This window comes from Trichosurus vulpecula, chromosome 6 (assembly GCF_011100635.1).
Source record: "Trichosurus vulpecula isolate mTriVul1 chromosome 6, mTriVul1.pri, whole genome shotgun sequence".
In the NCBI taxonomy this organism is placed as follows: Eukaryota; Metazoa; Chordata; class Mammalia; order Diprotodontia; family Phalangeridae; genus Trichosurus; species Trichosurus vulpecula.
In genome coordinates this window covers 235,349,225-235,369,603 of record NC_050578.1, presented here as the reverse complement: position 1 = coordinate 235,369,603, position 20,379 = coordinate 235,349,225, and the positions used below count along the sequence as shown (strand labels likewise).

Sequence of the window (20,379 nt, the reverse complement as noted above, 5' to 3'; positions counted from 1 at the left end):
ATATACATTGATGCAAAACATATTGCCATATTAGTCATGTTGTAAAAGAAAACACAGACCAAAATAATAACTCCCCAAAATAAAGGAAATAAAAAGGTATGCTTCAATCTGTATTTAAACTCCTTCAATTCTTTATTTGGGGATGGATAGCATTTTTCATCATAAATTGTTCAGAATTTTCTTGGATCATTATATTTCTGAGAATAGTTAAGTCATTCACAGTTTATCATCTTACAATATTGCTGTTACTGTATACAATGTTTCCCTGGTTCTACCAATTTCACTTTGTGTCAGTTCATGTAAGTCTTACCAGGTTTTTCTGAGAGCATCTAGCTTATCATTTCTTATAGCACAATAGTATGCCATCACAATCATATACCAAAACTTGTTCAGTCATTTCCCAATTGATGGATATCCTCTCAATTTCAAATTCTTTGTCACCAGAAAAGAGCTACTCTCAATATTTTCGTACATATAGGTCCTTTTTTTATCTCTTGGGATACAGACCTAGAACACTCTGCATCTCTTAATGTCTCTCCCATTCCCTGCTACAATGGCAATCTCTTCCTTCATCTCTAGTTGACTATTATAGTTTTTACAAGTATTTAAAACCTGCCGCTTTCTCTTCAAACCCATAAAGGCACCACAACCTATCTTTCTTAGCAGATAATGCTGTCATTTACTTTACTGAGAAAATTTTGGCACCCTGCTTTGAGCTTCCTCATGTCTTCTACTCCATCTCTTGAAACTTGTTTACATCTTCACCCCTATTATACTAGTTTGGGCTTAAGCTTGTCCTCTATTCCAAAGCTTATCTGTCTATTTGTGTCCTGGCTCCCATTTTCTCATCTCCTTTGGAAACTTGCCTTGTAGAACAATCCCTATCATCTTCAATTTCTCCCCATCCTTTGACTCCTTTCCAGATGCCTAGAAACATACACAGGTTTTCCTCATTCTCAAATAGCAACAACAAAATGAAACACAGCTACCTTCCCTTGACCTCCAACTATCATCCTATAGCTCTTATTCTTTTCATGTCTAAACTGTTAGAAATTCTGAACTCATACCCTACATTTCCTTTCTACCTACACGTTTTTTTTTCTTTTTTTCGGAGGGGGGGGAGGAGAAGGTAGGACAATTGGGGTTAAGTGATTTGCCCAAAGGTCATACAGCTAGTGTGTCAAGTGTCTGAGGTTGGATTTGAACTCAGGTCCTCCTGACTCCAGGGCCAGTGCCCTACTCACTGCGCCACCTAGCTGCTGTTTCTGAAGTTCTTGCAGCCTGAACTTTGATTCCACAGATCTGCAAATCCATCTGTCAGAAGTCACCAATTGCCTCATCATTGAATCCATTGAATTTTTCCTCAGCTCTTATTTTCTCTGGCCTCTCTACAACCCTAGATACAATTTGCCATCAGCTTCCTCATTATACTTATCCCTCTCTTGGGGTTTGGTACACTTCTATCTCTTGATTATCCTTTTACCTAATGCACTACTCGTCAGTTTCCTTTAGTGGTCCATTCCTCAGCATGGATAACCCTAAAGGAGCTATTCATGGTTCTATTATCATCTACTTCTCTATTCTCCCACTTGCTGATCTTCCCCATTCCAACTGCATCAAATATTACCTCTACATAAATGACTTCTACATCTTTATCTCTAGCCCTAATCTCTTGCTAGACCTCCAGTCCCATAGCTACAACTGTCTAGACACTGGACGGATCCACCATGACTCTCCAGGAAGAAAGCGTAGACTCCATGCTCAGATTTTCCTAGAGTACTTTGGCTTGGTCTTTACTTTGTTCATATTGCTCACTAATACCCACCTCAGAACCTACTGTATTCCTTCACCAGTAGAATGTAAACTTCTTCAAGGTAGTTATTATATTATTTTATCTTTACATGCCTAGAATCTAGCAGAGAACTTTTCATATTGCATGTCTGTTTTCCCAGATTTAGGATTTCATCAGTGTAGAGAACTCCTAGTGAAAACTTCATCTACAGATGTAGGTCACCAAATCATCCTGGCTCTAGCCTACCTTTCATGATTCCTTATACCTCCTTGCCTCCATTCACTCTGCATTCTAGCCAAATTACCTATTTACTGTCCTTTACCCATGACAATCTGTCTACTATCTCTAGGCTTTTTCACAGGATGCCGCCTGGAGCTGTAATTCATTTCCTCTTCCACTCTACCTTTAAAATCCCTAGGCTCCATCAGAGGATCCCCATTACATAAGGTATTTCCTGATTCCCTTTCCCCTCTGCTGCTAGTGATTTCTATTACCTAAATACACACACACACACACACACACACACACACACACATGCAATACATACATATATTCTACTTATTTATATGTGTATACATGGTTTCCCCGATAGGATGTAAGCACCTTCTGGAAAGATTCTATTTTATTTTTGTCTTTGTATCTCAGCACTTTAGCATTGTTGTTGTGTCTGACTCTTCATGACCCCATGGACCATAGCATGCCAATATTATCCATGGCGTTTTCTTGGCAAAGATACTGGAGTGATTTGCCATTTTTTTCTCCAGCACTTTGTCTAACATCTGACAAATAGTAACCTTCCTAATGTGAACAGTTTGGTTGCTACAATGGACAAAAAATTAACAACATTGTTAAAAGATTATTTAATCACATTGTGAAGGATATAAAATATTTCCTCATTTGTATGTGAATCGTTTGGTGACTGAAAGAGACATAAAAAGGACTGTGTATGAAGGAACCTGTTAAAATCTACTGAAGAAAATGTATCTGATAAATTGAGAGATATAACATTTTAGCAGGACCACATAGTGAACTAAGAGGGTCTGTTGAGGGCAGAGAAATAATAGAAGCTATGGGTCTTGTGATCCCTTAGTTCATTTGCATATGACTTTTTAGAACTTTATAGGCTAAAATCCACAAATTGGTAAATCGCATAATTGTTTGGAGACTATGGGAAGACTCAGTAAGGACTGTTGGCTTCACAACTGACAGAGGGAGATTTAATAAGTTTTACCTACCAAGGAAGGGTGAATCATTGGTCATCAAGAGGATCTGACTGAGTCATTAGGAGCAATGAAGGACTCCAGGAAAGGAACAGTTAAAAAGGTGATAGAAGTTAAGAAGGCACCATCAGCAGAAGTCGGCTAAAGAAAGACTTCAGCAACTACATTTGGGAAGCTGCTAACTGGAAGAAAAGCATCTCTTTACAGACTGGCTGAAGAAAAGGCTGGGAGCCTTCTGATTGGAGGTGAGCTGAGTTCTGCAGCTCTTTGAGTTATCGCTCTTTAACGCCATCTATGGTTTGAGAGATGTGAAGTCTCTAAAAAAAAATCTGGTTAATCTTTTCTGTCCTTTTCTATTTGAGAGGGAAAACAGATGGGAAAAGGCAAGTTTAGCCAGCAATTCTGTTTTGCTCTAATCAGATGCTGAGATCTAATTGGACAAAGCTGAATCCTGTGCAATGAAGACCTCACTGAAATTGATATTACCCAGAGATCCGGTCCAAGGTTCTTTCAAATCCTCTGGCTTAAAGGTAATTACTTATCACTATAATAGTATAAAATTTTCACAGTGTCCTTTTAAGGACGATTTTGAGTTAAAAGAGCTTGTCACTATTTCATTATTTTGAGACTAGAAAAAGAGTGGATTTGTCCATCAGTTGAGTAGTGAAGTCCAGAAGAGGAGCAGCTAGCAGAGAAGCAGTGTTGAAGATTAAGATCCTGAAGGGTCCAAGGACTTCAAGACATGCAGTTAAGGGTTGTGAGTTGCACTAAACACACACACTTTCTTCACTCATGTCCCTCCCTATTGCTGCAAGTATGTGCCCACTCTCCTACAAGGATTGGGAGGGAGGTGGGAGAGGGTGACCCAGGTTTATATGTGGACTATGACCCATTGACTATACTTTCCTTCACATTATATTGAGCACTTTTTTTACAATTATTATTTCTTTTGCCTTTTTATTTAAATATTTTAGGTTTAAGACCTAGTGGTATCATGTTAACTGATGTTGTGTAAATGAGAAGCACCTTAGTGGGGACTGATGAGCTACTGTAGTGAATAACAGGAGTGCCTTTCTCCCCCTCTCCTCCAGAAAAGGATTATCCCCAGGTCCCTGAGGAAGTCTGAGTTACAGCCACATGATGATTGTCCACCAGTCTGAGAGAAAAGTATTTCTTGTATTAACAGCTAAATATTGAATCAGTATCAAGGTTTTTCCCTTTTTCTACTTCCTCATCCAGAAATCAACCAGTGTGGGAAATCTTGGGCAAAGACTTACCCAGGCTAAGATCTAATCAGACAGTAAAAGAAATTCTAAGTTTAGGCTAATGGATGCTCATTGTGTTTACTCAGAAATGTCTGGGAAAATGTGGATTTTCCATTTTGTCACACAAGTGATATGGAAATTGATAAGTCTCTTTGACCAAGACTTGGGTGATCCAAGTCATATACCCCCAAGACCCTCACTAGAATGAGTCCCTCATTATAATATTCATTTTTTTCATTAATTGCTAACCAATCAGAGTTTATTGCCACCCCCTGGAATGTTGGCTCTTCCAAGGGCATATAAACTGTAAGTCTACAACCAGGAGGGGTCTTTGGCATTCTAGAGTGCCACTGACTTCTCTTATTAAAATGCTAGCATTGTTAATAAAATGACTGATTACATAGAAATTATGTCTCTTAGACTTGTTAAACGGCACAAGACCTGCTGGTATAAGGTCAGACTGGATAACTGAGCCAGTCACACTCCATATACAGGCTATACAGGCACTTAATTTGTGCTTATTAATTCGTCTATAACTTAGAGCCTTAGAGAATTGCCTTGGGCACTGATTGGTTAAGAGACTTTTCTAGGTTCATGCAGCTTGTACATATGAGAGGTAGAACTTAAACCCAGGTATCCTAATTCTTGTACTATATACTATACTGTCCCTATTTAATAAATACCTGTTTAATTGAATATCTAGTTTAAATCCTTTGGGAATGCTACCACACTACCAATTCCTGGGCCAGATTCCCAGCTGGCCTAGGAAGAAAGGAGCTGTCATAAAGATATAAGTTATTTCATTGAATAAACAATGGGAGAATCTGTCTTAACTATATTTGCAATATATAATGTGACTTAGTTTCTGTTCTGCATTTGACATTTTGCAAGAGACAAATAAAATAATAAAAAAAACATTTACCCAAATGTCCTGTGCTTCTCCACTCCCATATCCTGGCATTCCCCAAAGGATTTTCCTTTTTCTATTTTTATACTGTGAATTTCCTCTCACTTTGTATTAGAATTTCTTTTGATTTCCTTTCATTTTCTAATTATGATTATGATAGTACCCTTCTTCAAGATTTTAATAAGATCGTCAAAAGGCAACAGAACTGAGTTTAGAGACAGAGGTTCTGATGCTGCTGTGGGCAAGTCATAACCTTTCTGGGCTTCCATTTCCTCATCTCTAAAATGAAAGGAGTTGAACTAGATGATCTCCAAGACCTCTTCTAGCTCTAACTCCCATGATTGTAGACTTAAACCTGAAAATAATGGAACTGCTTAAATTCAAGTGTTTGATTTAGTTTATTTAAAGCCATAGGCAACAGAGTAACATGAGGACACTTGGAAGGTATTATGGGTAATAAAAGATAACTTGCGCTTAGAGCACACTGAGAGAAAAATAGGCATCATGGTAAGCTTAAATCTAGAAAAGTGTAAAAGACCTAATTAGAATCATAAAATTATAGAACTTGAAAGACCCTTAGAGGTCATTTAAAACTTGGATCATTCATTACATAGAATTGCAAATGAACTCTATTCTTCTCAGTTGTTAGAGAAGGGCATTAAAGTGCTTTACTTTATTTGTGAGAGTGAAAATTTGAAAATAAACTGAAAAGTTTGACTAAGATCTTAGAATAGTCTGTTTTAAAAATGTGCAATTTCAGAAACTTTTATGCTACAAAATGGGATATTGTTGGTTTCAAGTCCCCTCTCCTGAAGCTTTAATAACATAAATATCCATGAAAATTCTGACTGAAATCTTTGCCAGTACATTTCAGCAGTCAGATTTGATTTTTAGATGAGGAAAATTTGCTACCTTTTCTATTTAGAATCCACTGATAAAAACATTCCCAGGTAAGATTTCTAGAAGTTATTAACATATCTCTTCTGTACTCTCAGTTTATTGCTATCACTTGTTTTGCTTTTTATAGATTATTCCATTTGAAATACTAAGAGTCTTGGGAAAACACCCTCTTACCTTTAATGAGATTAACATGCAAAGCTTGTCTATAATCTCAGATTCCCATGCCAAGTTATGAGAAAAATGTCAAATTTCTTGATTCCTGTCATCACTTAAAAAAATCGTATGTGCTGCCTAGCGCAAGTACATTAACAAAGAAAATTCAATCCTTTTAAAAGTAGAAACTTTTAAGAGGCTGAAAAATATTAATGCATACCCAGATTACATGTGTGCATATATATACATGTGTATATATATATATACATATATATACACACACACGTATGCATACACACATTCTGTGGTTTCCATTTCCTAGACTTTATTGTTTTTATGTAAATTCTCCTAGGACATTTCAGGTTATATGTCTGGAAACCTCAGCCATCCAGAAAAGTAAGGTCAAGAGAATAATGAAAAATGTGCTGAAAGAATTCATATAAAAGCTTTGGAGACTTGAAAATGGAAACAACAGACAGTGTGAAAGATATTGTACTCAATCCTCTACCTTCCTAGCACTGACTTATACAGAAAAGTACTAATAACTATGGGATAATAACAATAAAGACGTTCAGGTGTTATTATACTATAAAATGCGGAAACATAAAATTGAAACAATTAAAATTCAATGATGACTATAACTCTTAAAGGGGGAAGGGAATAAGCATTTATTAAGGGTTAATTAAGTGCCCAGCACTGTCCTAAACACTTTACAAATAGTATCTTATTTGATTCTCACAGTAACCCTGTGAGTTGGTGCTATTGGGACGCTCCTTTTATAGATGAGGAAACTGAGGGCAGACAGATTAAGTGACTTGCTCAGGGTCACACAACTAGTAAGTGTCTGAGGCCAGAACTGAACTCTGGTCTTCTGATTCCAGGACCATACCTCCAGTCATCTCACTACCTTCCTTCATCTTAGTTTACGTACTTTATATTTCATGACTCTATTACCTAAACAGCATTGGTCCTCTTTTTATAAATTCAAATCAGAATGAGTCTATACCTTCTCATCTCATGTCAACTTTTTCCATGTCTTTTCACAAAGCCTCTATTGACAATCTACCTGATTTACTAGAGGTCTTTTAATTTTCTGGATATCAGTGTAGCACTTAGGCTAGCTACCTGTTATCCCTTATTCTTCCTGTTGGGCTCATATCCTTTTCTACACACACACACACACACACACACACACACACACACACACACACGTACATACATACACATACCTATCCCTATATATATAATGCTAGCCATGGGGGATGCAAATATAAAATTAAACCAGTCTCTGCCCTTAAGAAGTTTATAATTTACTGGGGAAAATAGCCTGTACAAATATAAATATATACAAAACAAATTCAAAGTAATCGAGACAAGGAAGTCACTAGCAACTGAGGGAATTGGGAAAGGTTTCATCTGGAAGGTGGCATTTGAGCTGAGCTTTGAAGGAAACTCTTGATTTGATGAGGCAGGAATGAAAAAATTAAAATTAAGGTTAGTTATTACATGTAAGGAATAGCGGGAATGCTGGTTCAATTCCATAAATTAAAAATAAAATAAATATTTTTAAAAAATCAAACAAACAAAAAAGACCAAAAAAAAAAAGGAATATAGTAGGTGAAGGGAATAATATAAAATAAGACTGGAAAGGTAGAACAGGGCTAGGGTGTAAAGTACTTTAAAGGTCAAACAAAGAAGAGTGCATTTTATCCTGGAGGTAATAGGGAGCCACTGAAATTCACTGAATAGGGAGACATATAGTAGAACCTGTTCTTTTGAAAAATCACTTTGACAGTCATGTGAAGGGGGATATAGGAGAAGGGAGAGATCTGAGGGAGAGAGACTAATTAGCAAGCTACTGAAATAGTGTTGGTGAAAGGTGATATGGACCTACACTAGGTGGTGACTGTTGGTATGCAGGAGATAGATACTAGAAATATTTCAGAAGAAGGACTGACAAGCTTTAGCTTGGATGATGCAAAGGGAAGGGTCTAGAATGACAACAGAGTTGTGAACTTTGGCCATTGGTACTTTTGAAAGAAAAAGGAAAGTTTAGGAAAGAATTGGGTTTGTGGGATGAGATGAATTGTGTTAGGTTGAATTTTAGATAGTTACATGGTGTAGTTTGGCTTTTTCTTCATTTTTAAAAATTCTGAACTTAATAAACTTCAATTAAAATGAGTACTCTCATATGCACAGTAGAACAGAGAGGGCTAATCTCTTAGGTATAGCTTGTCTTTCTTTTTAAGTATATAATAAATTCAAAACTTTCCTGCTTGCTGAGAATACTTCTGACCTTGCTTCTGTTCTGTGCATTTCAAAAATATGTTTCAATGAGCCTCTATTCGTCCCTTTGTTTTTATTTCTTTATTTCCCCTTTTGGGTCAACACTTTCTGCAGGGTAGTTCCCTTCCCCCCCCCCCCCGCCCTGCCCCACCTCTTTCCCCAAATGAGAAAAAAGAAAAATAAAATCTTTTTAGTAAATAATAAATCAAGCAAAACAAATTCCCACGTTAGCTGCCTGACATCTGGTTTGTAATGTCCAAGAAGGAGTTGAAGAAGCAGGGCTGGAAAGTAGGAGAAAAATTGGGGCTGAATACACAGATCTGAGAGATATCTGATGAGAGATGATAAGTAAGCTCCTGGGAGTTGATGAAGTCACCAAGTGAGAGAGTATACACAAAAAAGAGAAGCAGGCCAGAGCATTGGGGTATCATCTGCCCTCTTTAGTGAGTATAATATGGATCCAGAAGAGGAGCCTAAGGAATGATCTATCGTGTAAGAAGAACCAAGAAGGAACAGTGTCATAAAACGAGAGGGAGAGAGAGAGAGAGAGAGAGAGAGAGAGAGAGAGAGAGAGAGAGAGAGAGAGAGAGAGAGAGAGAGAGAGAGAGAGAGAGAGAGAGAGAGCTGCGGGAAAGAGACAGAGAGGGAGCTGCAGAGAGGTTGAGAAGAATGGATTCTCAAAGGATTATTGTGTCTATCCCTAGACTCTTGAATAAATTTAACATATGTTCCTGTTGCACATAAAAGATATTTTGTTTTAGAAGACCCCCAAGGATACATTTTGTTTCATTCACCAAGTCATTTTTTTCTAGTTAACTATCAATTAGTGAATAAACAAACATTTATTAAGTGCCTTGAATGCATGAGGCCCTGTGCTGGGGATACAAATAGAAAAAAAAATGAAACAATTTGTAACCTCAAGGAGTTTACATTCTATTAGGAGAACTCAATTGAAATACATTTTCTCAATATTTCTAAATCAATGGTGTTACTGTGAAGATATTGTTGAAAAAAAGAAAAGGAGAGAAGGAGGGAGGGAGGGAGGAAGGAAGGAAGAAAGGAAGGAAGGAAACATATCTACAAAAAGCCTATTGCCTTGTCATGCTTTCCCCAAAAGTACCCTACATGCATGCATGGAGAGACAATTCTCATAAAGACTGTAGAAAAATGAAAAAATTGGACATATGAATCAGTATTTTTCCCCATTCTTTTGGAATCTTCTCTTTAAGGTATCTTAAAAACTGATCCCCTAGATTTCTTTAAAATTCCATATTAGGTTGGTCAGTGTTCCTCCTAGGCAGCTTCCTTCTAAAACACAATGATTTCAAGCTGTTCATGATTCAGGCAAGATATACTTGACAAAATCTGATCTTTCCTCTTCCATTATTTGTCATAGTGTACTGCAATACTACAACCTGTGGGACTAGCAACCAGTCTACAAGCACAATATGATGCTTGTGTAGGAAGAAGAGTTCCACAGCAAGCCTGATAGAACAAAGGGTCCCTATTATCTATACTCAACTACTCACTTTTCCCCTTCAGGACACATTGAAAAGTCTTTTCACTGTCTAACCTTGAGGAAATGCTGCTGTTCCCAAAGAGTTAGATTTCTGGTTCTCACACTTGTAAGTTGGAGCTAGGGAGTGGGGGAGGGGAGTTGTTTTACTTATTTTTTTAAGTCATCAAAAAAACCTAAAGGGTGGGGGCGGAGCCAAGATGGCGGCTGGTAAGCAGGAACTAGTATGAGCTCCGTACGGAGTCCCTCCAAAAACCTATAAAAATGGCTCTGAACCAATTCTAGAACGGCAGAACCCACAAAACAGCAAACGGAAGCAGGGCTCCAGCCCAGGACAGCCTGGATGGTCTCTGGGTGAGGTCTATCCCACATGGAGCTGGGAGCTGGGAGCTGGGAACGGAGTGGAGCAGAGTCCAGCGTGGGTGGCGTGGACCATCCAGACCAGAAGCCAGGCGGAGGGGGTCCTAGCGCCCTGAAACAGTGAGCTGCGGCAGTTACCAGACTCCTTAACCCACAAACACCAAAGACTGCGGAGAAGGTTAGTGGGAAAAGCTGCGGGAGTAGAAAGAGTTCGTGGTTCGGTTTCCAGCCACGGGGGCAGCGGAGGTGGAGCAACTACAGCTGTTGTTACTTCCGGCTCCAGGCCCACCTGGTGGGAGGAATTAAGTGGAGGATCACAGCAGGAGTGCACGGCCTGTTGAAGATCTAAGCCCAGTCCAGACTGGGGGTTGGGTAAGGAGCAGTGCTGGTGTGGCAGAGCTGGCACCTCCCCCCCAAACGTGGAACATAGAACTCTCTAGTCTACAAGCAGTCATACCCCGCTGAAAAACTCAAAGGTCAAGTTAGTTGGCTGGGAATATGGCCAGGCAGTGAAAACGCACCGAGATTCAGTCTCAGATTTTGCATTCTTTCTTTGCTGACAAAGAAGACCAAAACATACAGCCTAAAGAAGTCAATAAAGTGCAAGAGCCTACACCAACAGCCTCCAAGAAAAACATGAACTGGTCCCAGGCCATGGAAGAGCTCAAAAAGGATTTGGAAAAGCAAGTTAGAGAAGTAGAGGAAAAATTGGGAAGAGAAATGAGAAGGATGAGAGAAAACCATGAAAAACAAGTCAATGACTTGCTAAAGGAGACCCAAAAAAATACCGAAAAATACACTGAAGAAAACGACACCTTAAAAAACAGACTAACTCAAATGGCAAAAGAGCTCCAAAAAGCCAATGAGGAGAAGAATGCCTTGAAAGGCAGAATTTGCCAAATGGAAAAGGAGGTCCAAAAGACCACTGAAGAAAATACGACTGTAAAAATTAGATTGGAGCAAGTGGAAGCTAGTGATTTTATGAGAAATCAAGATATTATAAAACAGAACCAAAGGAATGAAAAAATGGAAGATAATGTGAAATATCTCATTGGAAAAACCACTGACCTGGAAAATAGATCCAGGAGAGATAATTTAAAAATTATTGGACTACCTGAAAACCATGATCAAAAAAAGAGCCTAGATATCATCTTTCAAGAAATTATCAAGGAGAACTGCCCTGATATTCTAGAGTCACAGGGCAAAATAGAAATTGAAAGAATCCATCGATCACCTCCTCAAGTAGATACCAAAAAGAAATCTCCCAGGAATATTGTCGCCAAATTCCAGAGCTCCCAGATCAAGGAGAAAATACTGCAAGCAGCCAGAAAGAAACAATTTGAGTATTGTGGAAACCCAATCAGAATAACCCAAGATCTGGCAGCCTCTACATTAAGAGATCGAAGGGCTTGGAATACGATATTCCGGAGGTCAATGGAGCTAGGATTAAAACCTAGAATCACCTACCCAGCAAAACTGAGTATCATGCTCCAAGGCAAAATATGGATTTTCAATAAAATAGAGGACTTTCAAGCTTTCTCAGTGAAAAGACCAGAACTGAATAGAAAATTTGACTTTCAAACACAAGAATCAAGAGAAGCATGAAAAGGTAATCAAGAAAAAGAACAAGAAAAAGAAATTGCAAGGGACTTACTAAATGTGAACTGTTTTGTTGACATTCCTACATGGAAAGATGATGTGTATGATTCATGAGACCTGAGTATTAGGGTAGCTGAAGGGAATATGCATACATATATGTTTATGTATATATATGGGTGAATGTGTATGTATGTATATATCTATGTGTATATGTATGTATGTGTATGTATGTATATATATATATATATATAGAGAGAGAGAGAGAGAGAGAGAGAGAGAGAGAGAGAGAGGGAGAGAGGGAGAGAGCAGACACAGGGTGAGTTGAAGATGAAGGGAAGATATCTAAAAGAAATAAAATCAAATTAAGGGATGAGAGAGGAACATACTGAGAGAGGGAGATAAGGAGAGATAGAATGGGATGGATTATCTCCCATAAAGGTGGCAAGAGGAAGCAGTTCTGTGGGAGGAGGGGAGAGTACGGATGAGGGGGGAACGAGTGAACATTGCTCCCACCAGATTTGGCCTAAGGAGGGAATACCATACATACCCAATTGGGAATCTTACCCCACAGGAAAGAAGAGGGAAGAAGATAAAAAAAATGGGGGGGGGATGATGGAGCGGAGGGCAGATGGGGGTGGAGGTAGTCAAAAACAAACACTTTCAAAAGGGGACAGGGTCAAGGGAGAAAATTCAATAAAGGGGGATGGGTTGGGAAGGAGCAAAATATAGTTAGTCTTTCACAACATGAGGATTGTGGAAGGGTTATACATAATGATACACATGTGGCATATGTTGAATTGCTTGACTTCTTAGGGAGGGTGGGTGGGAAGGGAAGAGGGGAGAGAATTTGGAACTCAAAGTTTTAAAAACAGATGTTCAAAAACAAACAAAAATGTTTTTGCATGCAAAAAGAAAATAAGATACACAGGCAATGGGGCGTAAAAATTTATCTTGCCCTACAAGAAAGGAAGGGAAAAGGGAATGGGAGGGGAGTGGGGTGACAGAGGGGAGCGCTGACTGGTGAACAGGGCAACGAGAATATACACCATCTTGGAGTGGGGGGGGAGGGTAGAAATGGGGAGAAAATTTGTAATCCAAACTCTTGTGAAAATCAATGCTGAAAACTAAATATGTTAAATAAATTTTTAAAAAAATGTAAAAAAAAAAAAGAATGCATTAGGCTTTCAAGTGCAGACATTCTAAAGTTCCATTAAATGGGAAAGTTCTTATCCATAAAAAAAAAAAAACCTAAAGGGTAAAAAAGAAGGCACTTGATGTAGTCAGTCATCCAGTTAACCAATAATCATTTATTAAGTACCCAGTATGTATCTGGCACTGGGCTAAACACTGGGGATACAAAGAAGGGTAAAAAACAATTGCTGCACTCAAGGCACTCTAATGTATACTATGAATCAGATATGTGAGTTAAATTATTCTTACGTAGAAAAGAAATGCTTAATATAGGTCATTCACAAATATACATTTGACAAAAACAAACTTAAAACAGGATTCTGTAACTTAACTTATGCTCCCTGCTACAATCTGTGTGGAGACTAATACTCTGTGCTCATCAGAACTCAAAGCAGTCTGCAGGATTGCTAAATAAGCATTTTAACATTTAATTTGCCATTGATACTGTCTAAACCACTCCCAACATACTTTCTTGATTAAAAAGGCCAGATTTGGGTCAATCCTTGTATTGTTGGCTGCCCTCTCTGATACAAAAGCTTTCCTGTCTCTAGGTTACCTTTGCCACTGCCACGATTTACTAATCCACCCACTGGACTTCTCAACCTATCAAATTTTCAAGGTCATCTTCAAGCCTGTAGACATCTAAGTCATGTTGGGTCACCTACTCAGGAAAGGAAACATTAAGCAAAAAGAACAGCCAAGACCCCAGGTGCAAGGTTGTCTATGGGTCTTGGTGTGAAGAGGAGCTCCCTCAAAACCCCCGCAGAAGTTTAGAGATCAAATATACTACTTGCCACACAGCAGAGTCAAAAAACCAAAAGATTAAGTGGGAAATTGTTCTTTCAATAGATCTAAAATGCTGCTTCCCTCTTCTCTAACAACCCTTCCTTGCCATCCCCTCCACTGCTATCACAGAGATGGGAATGACCAAGGAAACACTTAGGGTTTGCGATATCATACAAGGTCCTTTCAGCAATAGGACAGCACCTGATAAGAAGTAGGCCCCAAAGTACCACCTGGTAACCAGAACCAGGAATGGTAACATTGAGCATGCTTGTGATGGTAATGTAAATTTGAAGATCTTCCCATCCATTAATAGGTCCATGTGACCTGCTTATGCCACATGGAAGCCTAAGTTACATGAAGCTTGCGGTGGGAGGAGCTTGCTGAAGGATGGAACAGGAAGGGTGAAGCAGAATGGAGGACATTGGTCAGAGTAGTTAGAGCAGAGGGAGAGAGAGGAAGCAGGCAAGCAGGCAGCTAGCTCTGAGTTTTCATTTGTGGAAGGCAAGGCCAGAGCAGTGGAAAGGCTTTGGGATGATGGTGCTCCCTGCAGTGATGATGTGTATTAACTTCTTTGTTGCTATGATGGATTCAGTTTTCTGGTGTTGGGATTTGGCTTTCTGGTGTCTGAATAAATGTTTTGGTTCTGTCTTCTATATGGAGAGTCTGTTATATTTTGCGATTCAGAACTATGCCAGCATATTCATAGTTCTATCAGTGCTGTGATAGAATGCTCCATGTAGGAAGGGGAAATGCATCTTCCTGGCTACAATTGTCATCACTACTTCTCCAATGTCACCTCTCTTCACACCTGTAATATCCTCTCATCATAGCCATCATCTTGAGAAATGACAATGATAGCATTTAACTTCTCAAAATGATAAGCACTGGAATTTTAATTACTTCCCAGTGCCTTTAAATACTCCTCTCCCACTTTCCCCCACCCTCCCCATAAAATTACAATCTTGTTTCCCAAACAACATTAGAAGATGGGAAGAAATTCTTTCCCAAAGAAAGTTCAACATTTGATTCTCTTTTCTTATCTCAGCCTTACTGAGTTAAAAATCCCATATTCTTTACAGAATCTCCCAACAGACCACCCTTTATACTTCTTTTTTTTTTTTTTCCCCAGGAATTATCCAGTCTCTTTAAATGCCAGTAAAAGTATCCACTTGCTTGGAGAACTGAATGTCTGTTGGTCTAGTGTCCTACTAGGTTAATGAGGCTGTGTAGGAAAAGACTCTGATGGCTTGTGTCCATACCTTTCTTCTTCTTTTTTTTTTCATAATCCAGTCATTTATGCCATGAATTCGTAGGGGATTGGTTCCAACAGCTCAGGTTCCTTGCCATTGGTTCTCACAAAGTGTGCTTCTCTGGGTGGAGCAGGCTGCTGTTTCAGTTGAACCCGAGTGCCTTTTTCTTTGGCTTCCTTCTTCTTCTGATCATTTTCCTTTACACGCTTCAGGAAGCTATCTGGGCTCTTAGAATGCTTAATATGCTCAATACGCACATTAATTCTCTTGGCTAGAATCTTGCCCTTAACCTGTTTGTTTACAACAATGCCTACAACATGTTGAGTAACATTATAGACTCGTCCAGTCTTACTGCGGTAACGTTTGTGAGGCATTCCTTGCTGAACTGTGCCCATACCCTTGGTATCTACAATATCACCTTTCTTGTATATTCGCATGTACATAGTCAAAGGGATGAACACCATGTGTTCGTCATTTTGGCAACTCACTCAAACGCTCTTTCCCGAGCTTCCCTGGAAACGAAATAACACATTCCGAAGCAAGAGCCACACGAGCCCCGTGTACCTGGAATCCATACCTTTCTTCCGTAAAACTTTCCCTTTAGCTTTTTTGCAGTAAACTGAATAGTGCTAAAGGTCGACAGAAGGATTTCCTCAGACCTCCTTTCTTGCTGAAGTATTTCCATTCAAGGTGGTGGCCTCCATTTAAAAGTCCTGCACACCTGAGTTTCCTTCTTAACTCCAAATATAAAACCTCTTGCGCCCCCTCAGTAAGATAAAAAGAATGTTTATCAACTTCCTCACCTTCTAACACATCTTAGCTACTTAAAGCCCCTCAAACTGGCAACTGAACAATCAAGAAGTATTTATTAAATGACTACTTTCTTAGTACTGGGGACACAAATGCAAAGAATAAAACAATCCCTACTTTCAAAGATCTTAGAGAATTCTAGATTCTAATTCCTGTGTGTTGGTGAAGATATAAGAGTGAGCTCAGCCTGGATTTGTTCAGGGACATGGCTAGCTTTCCCTTTAAGGTAGGGTGATAATGCCTGAACCTTTGACCTATGTGTTTCTGGAAACATAGGCCAAACATGTTAGTATGTTTTGTTTGACTATACATACATATTTGTTAAAAGGAAGGGCTTCCACTCAGGGTGCTGAGAGAGTGGAATAAGTTAGATGCTGGTATACATATTTTTTAAAAGGCATCAGTAAAGCACTTTTTTAACTCAGAAGGAAAAAAAATACTAATTTTGTTACTACTTTGTTAAATTTCAGACCAAGAGATAGAAATTTTTTTTAACTGCACATAACACAAAATTACATTCTCATATACAATCCTCTTTCTTGTTCTTTTCTGTATCTTGAAATGCTTGGTTGTTGATGATTAAGTTTACAATAAAGTCAAAAAAAATTTTTTTGAGACAAAGAGATAGCAAGTGACTACAGCCTAGAAAACTGAAATCTACAGCTCACTTTTAGTACGTCTTAGCCCGTTTTCTTCTGTTTTATCCACAGATCCCCTTGAACCTTGTGCTAGCAACAATGATCTTAAGAGCTGTTTCAAAATGGCAGGAACATTTTCAATATATAGTAGCTTCCCTCTCCCTAGAGGCTACTTAACCACTTAGCGGGTAAACATTATTTTCTAATTTTTTAATAAAGACTTTGAAATAAAACTTTCCTCTGTAAGACTGAACTACATGATTGCAAGTCGACCATCTATTTCAATCTACTGGAATACTTTCCCCAAAACTCCTATATCCAAGAAAACAGGTCCAATGTCTATTCATTTCCTTTCTCAATCTATACTTTGTCTTCTTTGATAGGTCCTGCCCTCAAGGAGCTTATAATCTGTTTCATTTTTTTTTCCTTTGTAGCCACAAAAATCTGACACAGAAGTCAGTCCATAAACACTTATTATGGCCCTTCTATGTGCCAGGTACTGTGCTGACTCGTGGGCATTTAAATACTTATCTGCTTGGTTTCTGCACTTCCTAACTTCTCTCCTATAGAAAATGTATTTTGATATATGTGTACTACATACCTAAACATATACATATGTATATGTGTACATGTGTGTACATATCCATACTCATACTACATATGGACATGTATATGTATGTTTATATTCACATATACATATGTAATCTGAAAGTCATGTCATTATCCTGTACACATATGTAATTATGTTCCCACAGCTTTATATTTCAGTCCAGTCTATGCACGTCTTTAGTACTCATTTGCAAAGAGAAACGAAATATCTAGTCAAGTTAATTTGATGGCTGAATAAATCAGGAGGGGGTAAACAAGAGTCCTCGGGCTTATTCCAGCGGAGCGCCCATGGGGTAGCGTTCTTTCTTTTCCCTATTTAAGATGGAGACCAGGCTCCTCTGGAAACAGGTTGCTCAGAGCGTCCACGGGAGGTTTCTATTTCCCGCCTCTACTTGCCCACAGTAAAGATGGCGCCTGATTGACAGGCGCGTACGCCAATAGGGATGGGGATTTTGCGGACTTACTGGAAGGAGAAGAGAGGCAGAAGGCGGGCGCTTTGCGTCATTTCTGGCGCGCCGCGGTGATGGAGAGGCTGCTGGAACAGCTGGAGCGTTTCGCTGAGGTGCTGGCCGTGTCCCGCACGCGCCACGCGGGCAGTTGGGGGCGCGTAGCCGTGCGCCGCTCCCTGCGCTGGGCCCGCTACCTGCGTCACGTACACGGACGCTTCCGCCGCCGCGGCCCGGTGCGGGCGGCGCTGGAGGAGGGGCTTCGCCGGCTGCAGCCGCGGCCTGGGCCGGATGGGCACGCGGGGCCCTGCTCTGGGCCGGAGCCGGCATCGCTGCGGAGCTTCGAGGGCCTGGGGTGCGGGGACCAGCTGCTGGCGCTGGGGCTGCTCGAGAACGCCGCGCTGCAGGGCCCCGCGCTGCATGAGCTGCTCCGGCACCTGAGGCCCGAGGAGTTAGAGGATCCCGAGGACCCAGAGGACGAGGCCGGGCTGCCAGGCCGCCTGGCCGAGCTGGCCCGCCGCAGGGCCGCCTCCCAGCTTCTGCTGCCGCTGCTCGGCCCCGACCCGGCCCGGGCTGAGCCTGTACTTCGGAGAACTGAGGCCGAGCTGCTGCTCCTGCGGCTCCGTGAAGAGGCCAGAGCGGAAGCCGGGGCCGACGCCCTACTCTTGGACCGCCTGTGGGTGCAGCTGCCCCGGCCCCGCTGGCTGGATGTGGTGGCCGAAGCGCTGCTGCTGCAGCCCACGCCCAGGCCGGACGGGGATGAAGACGAAGAAGATCCCGGGAGCCAGTCTGACCTCGGGCCCAGTGCGGCCACGCCCCTGCTGGCCTGGCTCCTGGCGCGGCCTGCCCCGCTGGCGGCCCTCTGCCGCCTCCTGCCCGCGCCACTCCTCGCCTCTGTGGCCGACCGCCACCCGTTGCTGGCTGAAGCCTGCCTGGACCTGCTCTCGGGCTGGGGCTGCTGTCTGCACTTCGACCTAGTTCGGGGCACCTGGGTCGAGGCTGACCCGGAGGGACCAACCTGGGAGCGCCTCCGGGACTGCTTTCGATGCTTCTGCCAGTCCCCAGCCCCTCTAAGAAACCAGGCTCGGACCGTGCTGGACACCCGCAGGGCTCAGGATGGAGGCTTCGAAGCCCCAGGCCTCAGCGTGTGGACTGACCTGCTGCAGTACATTGGAGGGGAGGAGCCCCCAGGGAGGGGTGAGGATGCTGAGACCCCGGGAGAGATGCCCCAGATCCCACACTTGGGCTCCAGGCCTTAGCCTTGGAGCTCTCAATGCTGTTTACAAGAACTGAAACCTGAAACTGGACATTGGGCCTGCATGGACACATGGGGAGAAAAGGCCCCCAGATCCAGACTGCCCCTTCAGCCTCAGAGTGGCCTTCGGCCTTTCAGCTAAAGGGGCTGTTCTCACTGTTTACAAGAACTAACACTGGACGTTCAGCTTGAAGATACACATCCTCCGTATACACAAAGTGCAAACGTCTCCAACACTCCAGAAAAATAAAATAAAAGCCTTAGTTTTTCACTCCTTATTAAATTAGAAATGCCTTTGACTGTTACTATATAATCTTTGTCAAAAAATGGTCTGTCTGAAATGACTTTTAAATGGGCTGTGCCTTCTGCAGTTATTTAAATGTTTTCCATTACATCGTTGATTTTGTTTTTTAAAGAATCCCTCTGAAGAAAGGATTTCAATTAAACCTATATCCTTTGGGCCAACCCTAGAAGTTACAGCAATTCTGATTTTTCAAATAGAATACATTTTCAGTAGTGCTTGTGGGGAGGATGAGCTTAGTAAAGAAAGGTGTTCACGAAAGGTTTTTTTGTTTAATTTCTCATTGATGCTTTCTGTATTGATACTTCCTTCATTTCTGGAAGTGCCTCTTCTCCCTTACCCAATTGAACACTCCTTTTTGACAAAGAAAAAGTTAAGCCAAAGCAATTGGTATTATGATCTGTTCTAACAAGGTATACAGTCCTCTCTCTTAAATTAGGAAGGGCTAGTAATAAACTCGATCACTTCTATCCATAGATCATACATTTTAGAGCCGGAGGGACATTATATAAAATTTGGTACAAGTCCCTCATTGACTGAAAATGAAACAGCCACAGAAAGGTCAAATGACTTGAAAGGTCAAATGACAGGCGGAAAGTTACATAGCGAGTATAATAGAGTTGAGATTCAAGCTCAGGTACTGACTAAACTTAGTCTTCTTTCTACTACACGACAATTCCCGTGGAGTTATATGTTTGGGGTAGGAATAGAAATGGAAAGGATTAAGTAGAGAGAGAGAACATTCTGTGGTGGTGGGCCATTGATCAGCAGTGGCTTACATCAGGAATGCAGAGGTGGAAGGGGATCCTCTGCAGCCAGCCATTGTTATGTGGACCATCATAAATCAGGAACTAATTCCTGGCTGTGGATTCACTCAGTGCTGCTCTATCCAGTTATGTCACATAATTCAGAGGGACAGCCACCTCGTATGGTGATGTACTCATATGTCGCATAATAAGCAAATATTTTTGATGATACGTGCATGGCCAACTTTTCTGAGAATATAATTTTAGGAGTTGTGAAAGACATAATCATCAGCATTGTGATCAAGGGAGTTATTTTTCTTCTCCTTTGTCATATAGATGACCTAAACCC

The 20,379-nt window shown here is 40.8% G+C and overlaps 2 protein-coding genes across 2 annotated transcripts; one reads left to right on the top strand and one right to left on the bottom strand.

Moving 5' to 3' along the window:
• Nucleotides 1–15,269: 15,269 nt before the first annotated feature.
• LOC118854938 (60S ribosomal protein L21-like) lies at nt 15,270–15,689 on the bottom strand. The gene has a single exon (XM_036765117.1). The coding sequence runs from the start codon at nt 15,687–15,689 to the stop codon at nt 15,270–15,272; it is 420 nt and encodes a 139-aa protein (XP_036621012.1).
• Nucleotides 15,690–17,805: 2,116 nt separating this feature from the next.
• Nucleotides 17,806–19,261, top strand: FANCF (FA complementation group F). Its single transcript, XM_036765603.1, has one exon. It carries the CDS (start codon nt 17,806–17,808, stop codon nt 18,985–18,987), a length of 1,182 nt encoding a protein of 393 aa, XP_036621498.1. The 3' UTR covers nt 18,988–19,261.
• Nucleotides 19,262–20,379: the final 1,118 nt, after the last annotated feature.

Bases quoted from the DNA above. Each gene is read 5' to 3' on its own strand.
- LOC118854938 (XM_036765117.1), bottom strand. From the start codon at position 15,689: ATGGTGTTCATCCCTTTGACTATGTACATGCGAATATACAAGAAAGGT.
- FANCF (XM_036765603.1), top strand. From the start codon at position 17,806: ATGGAGAGGCTGCTGGAACAGCTGGAGCGTTTCGCTGAGGTGCTGGCC.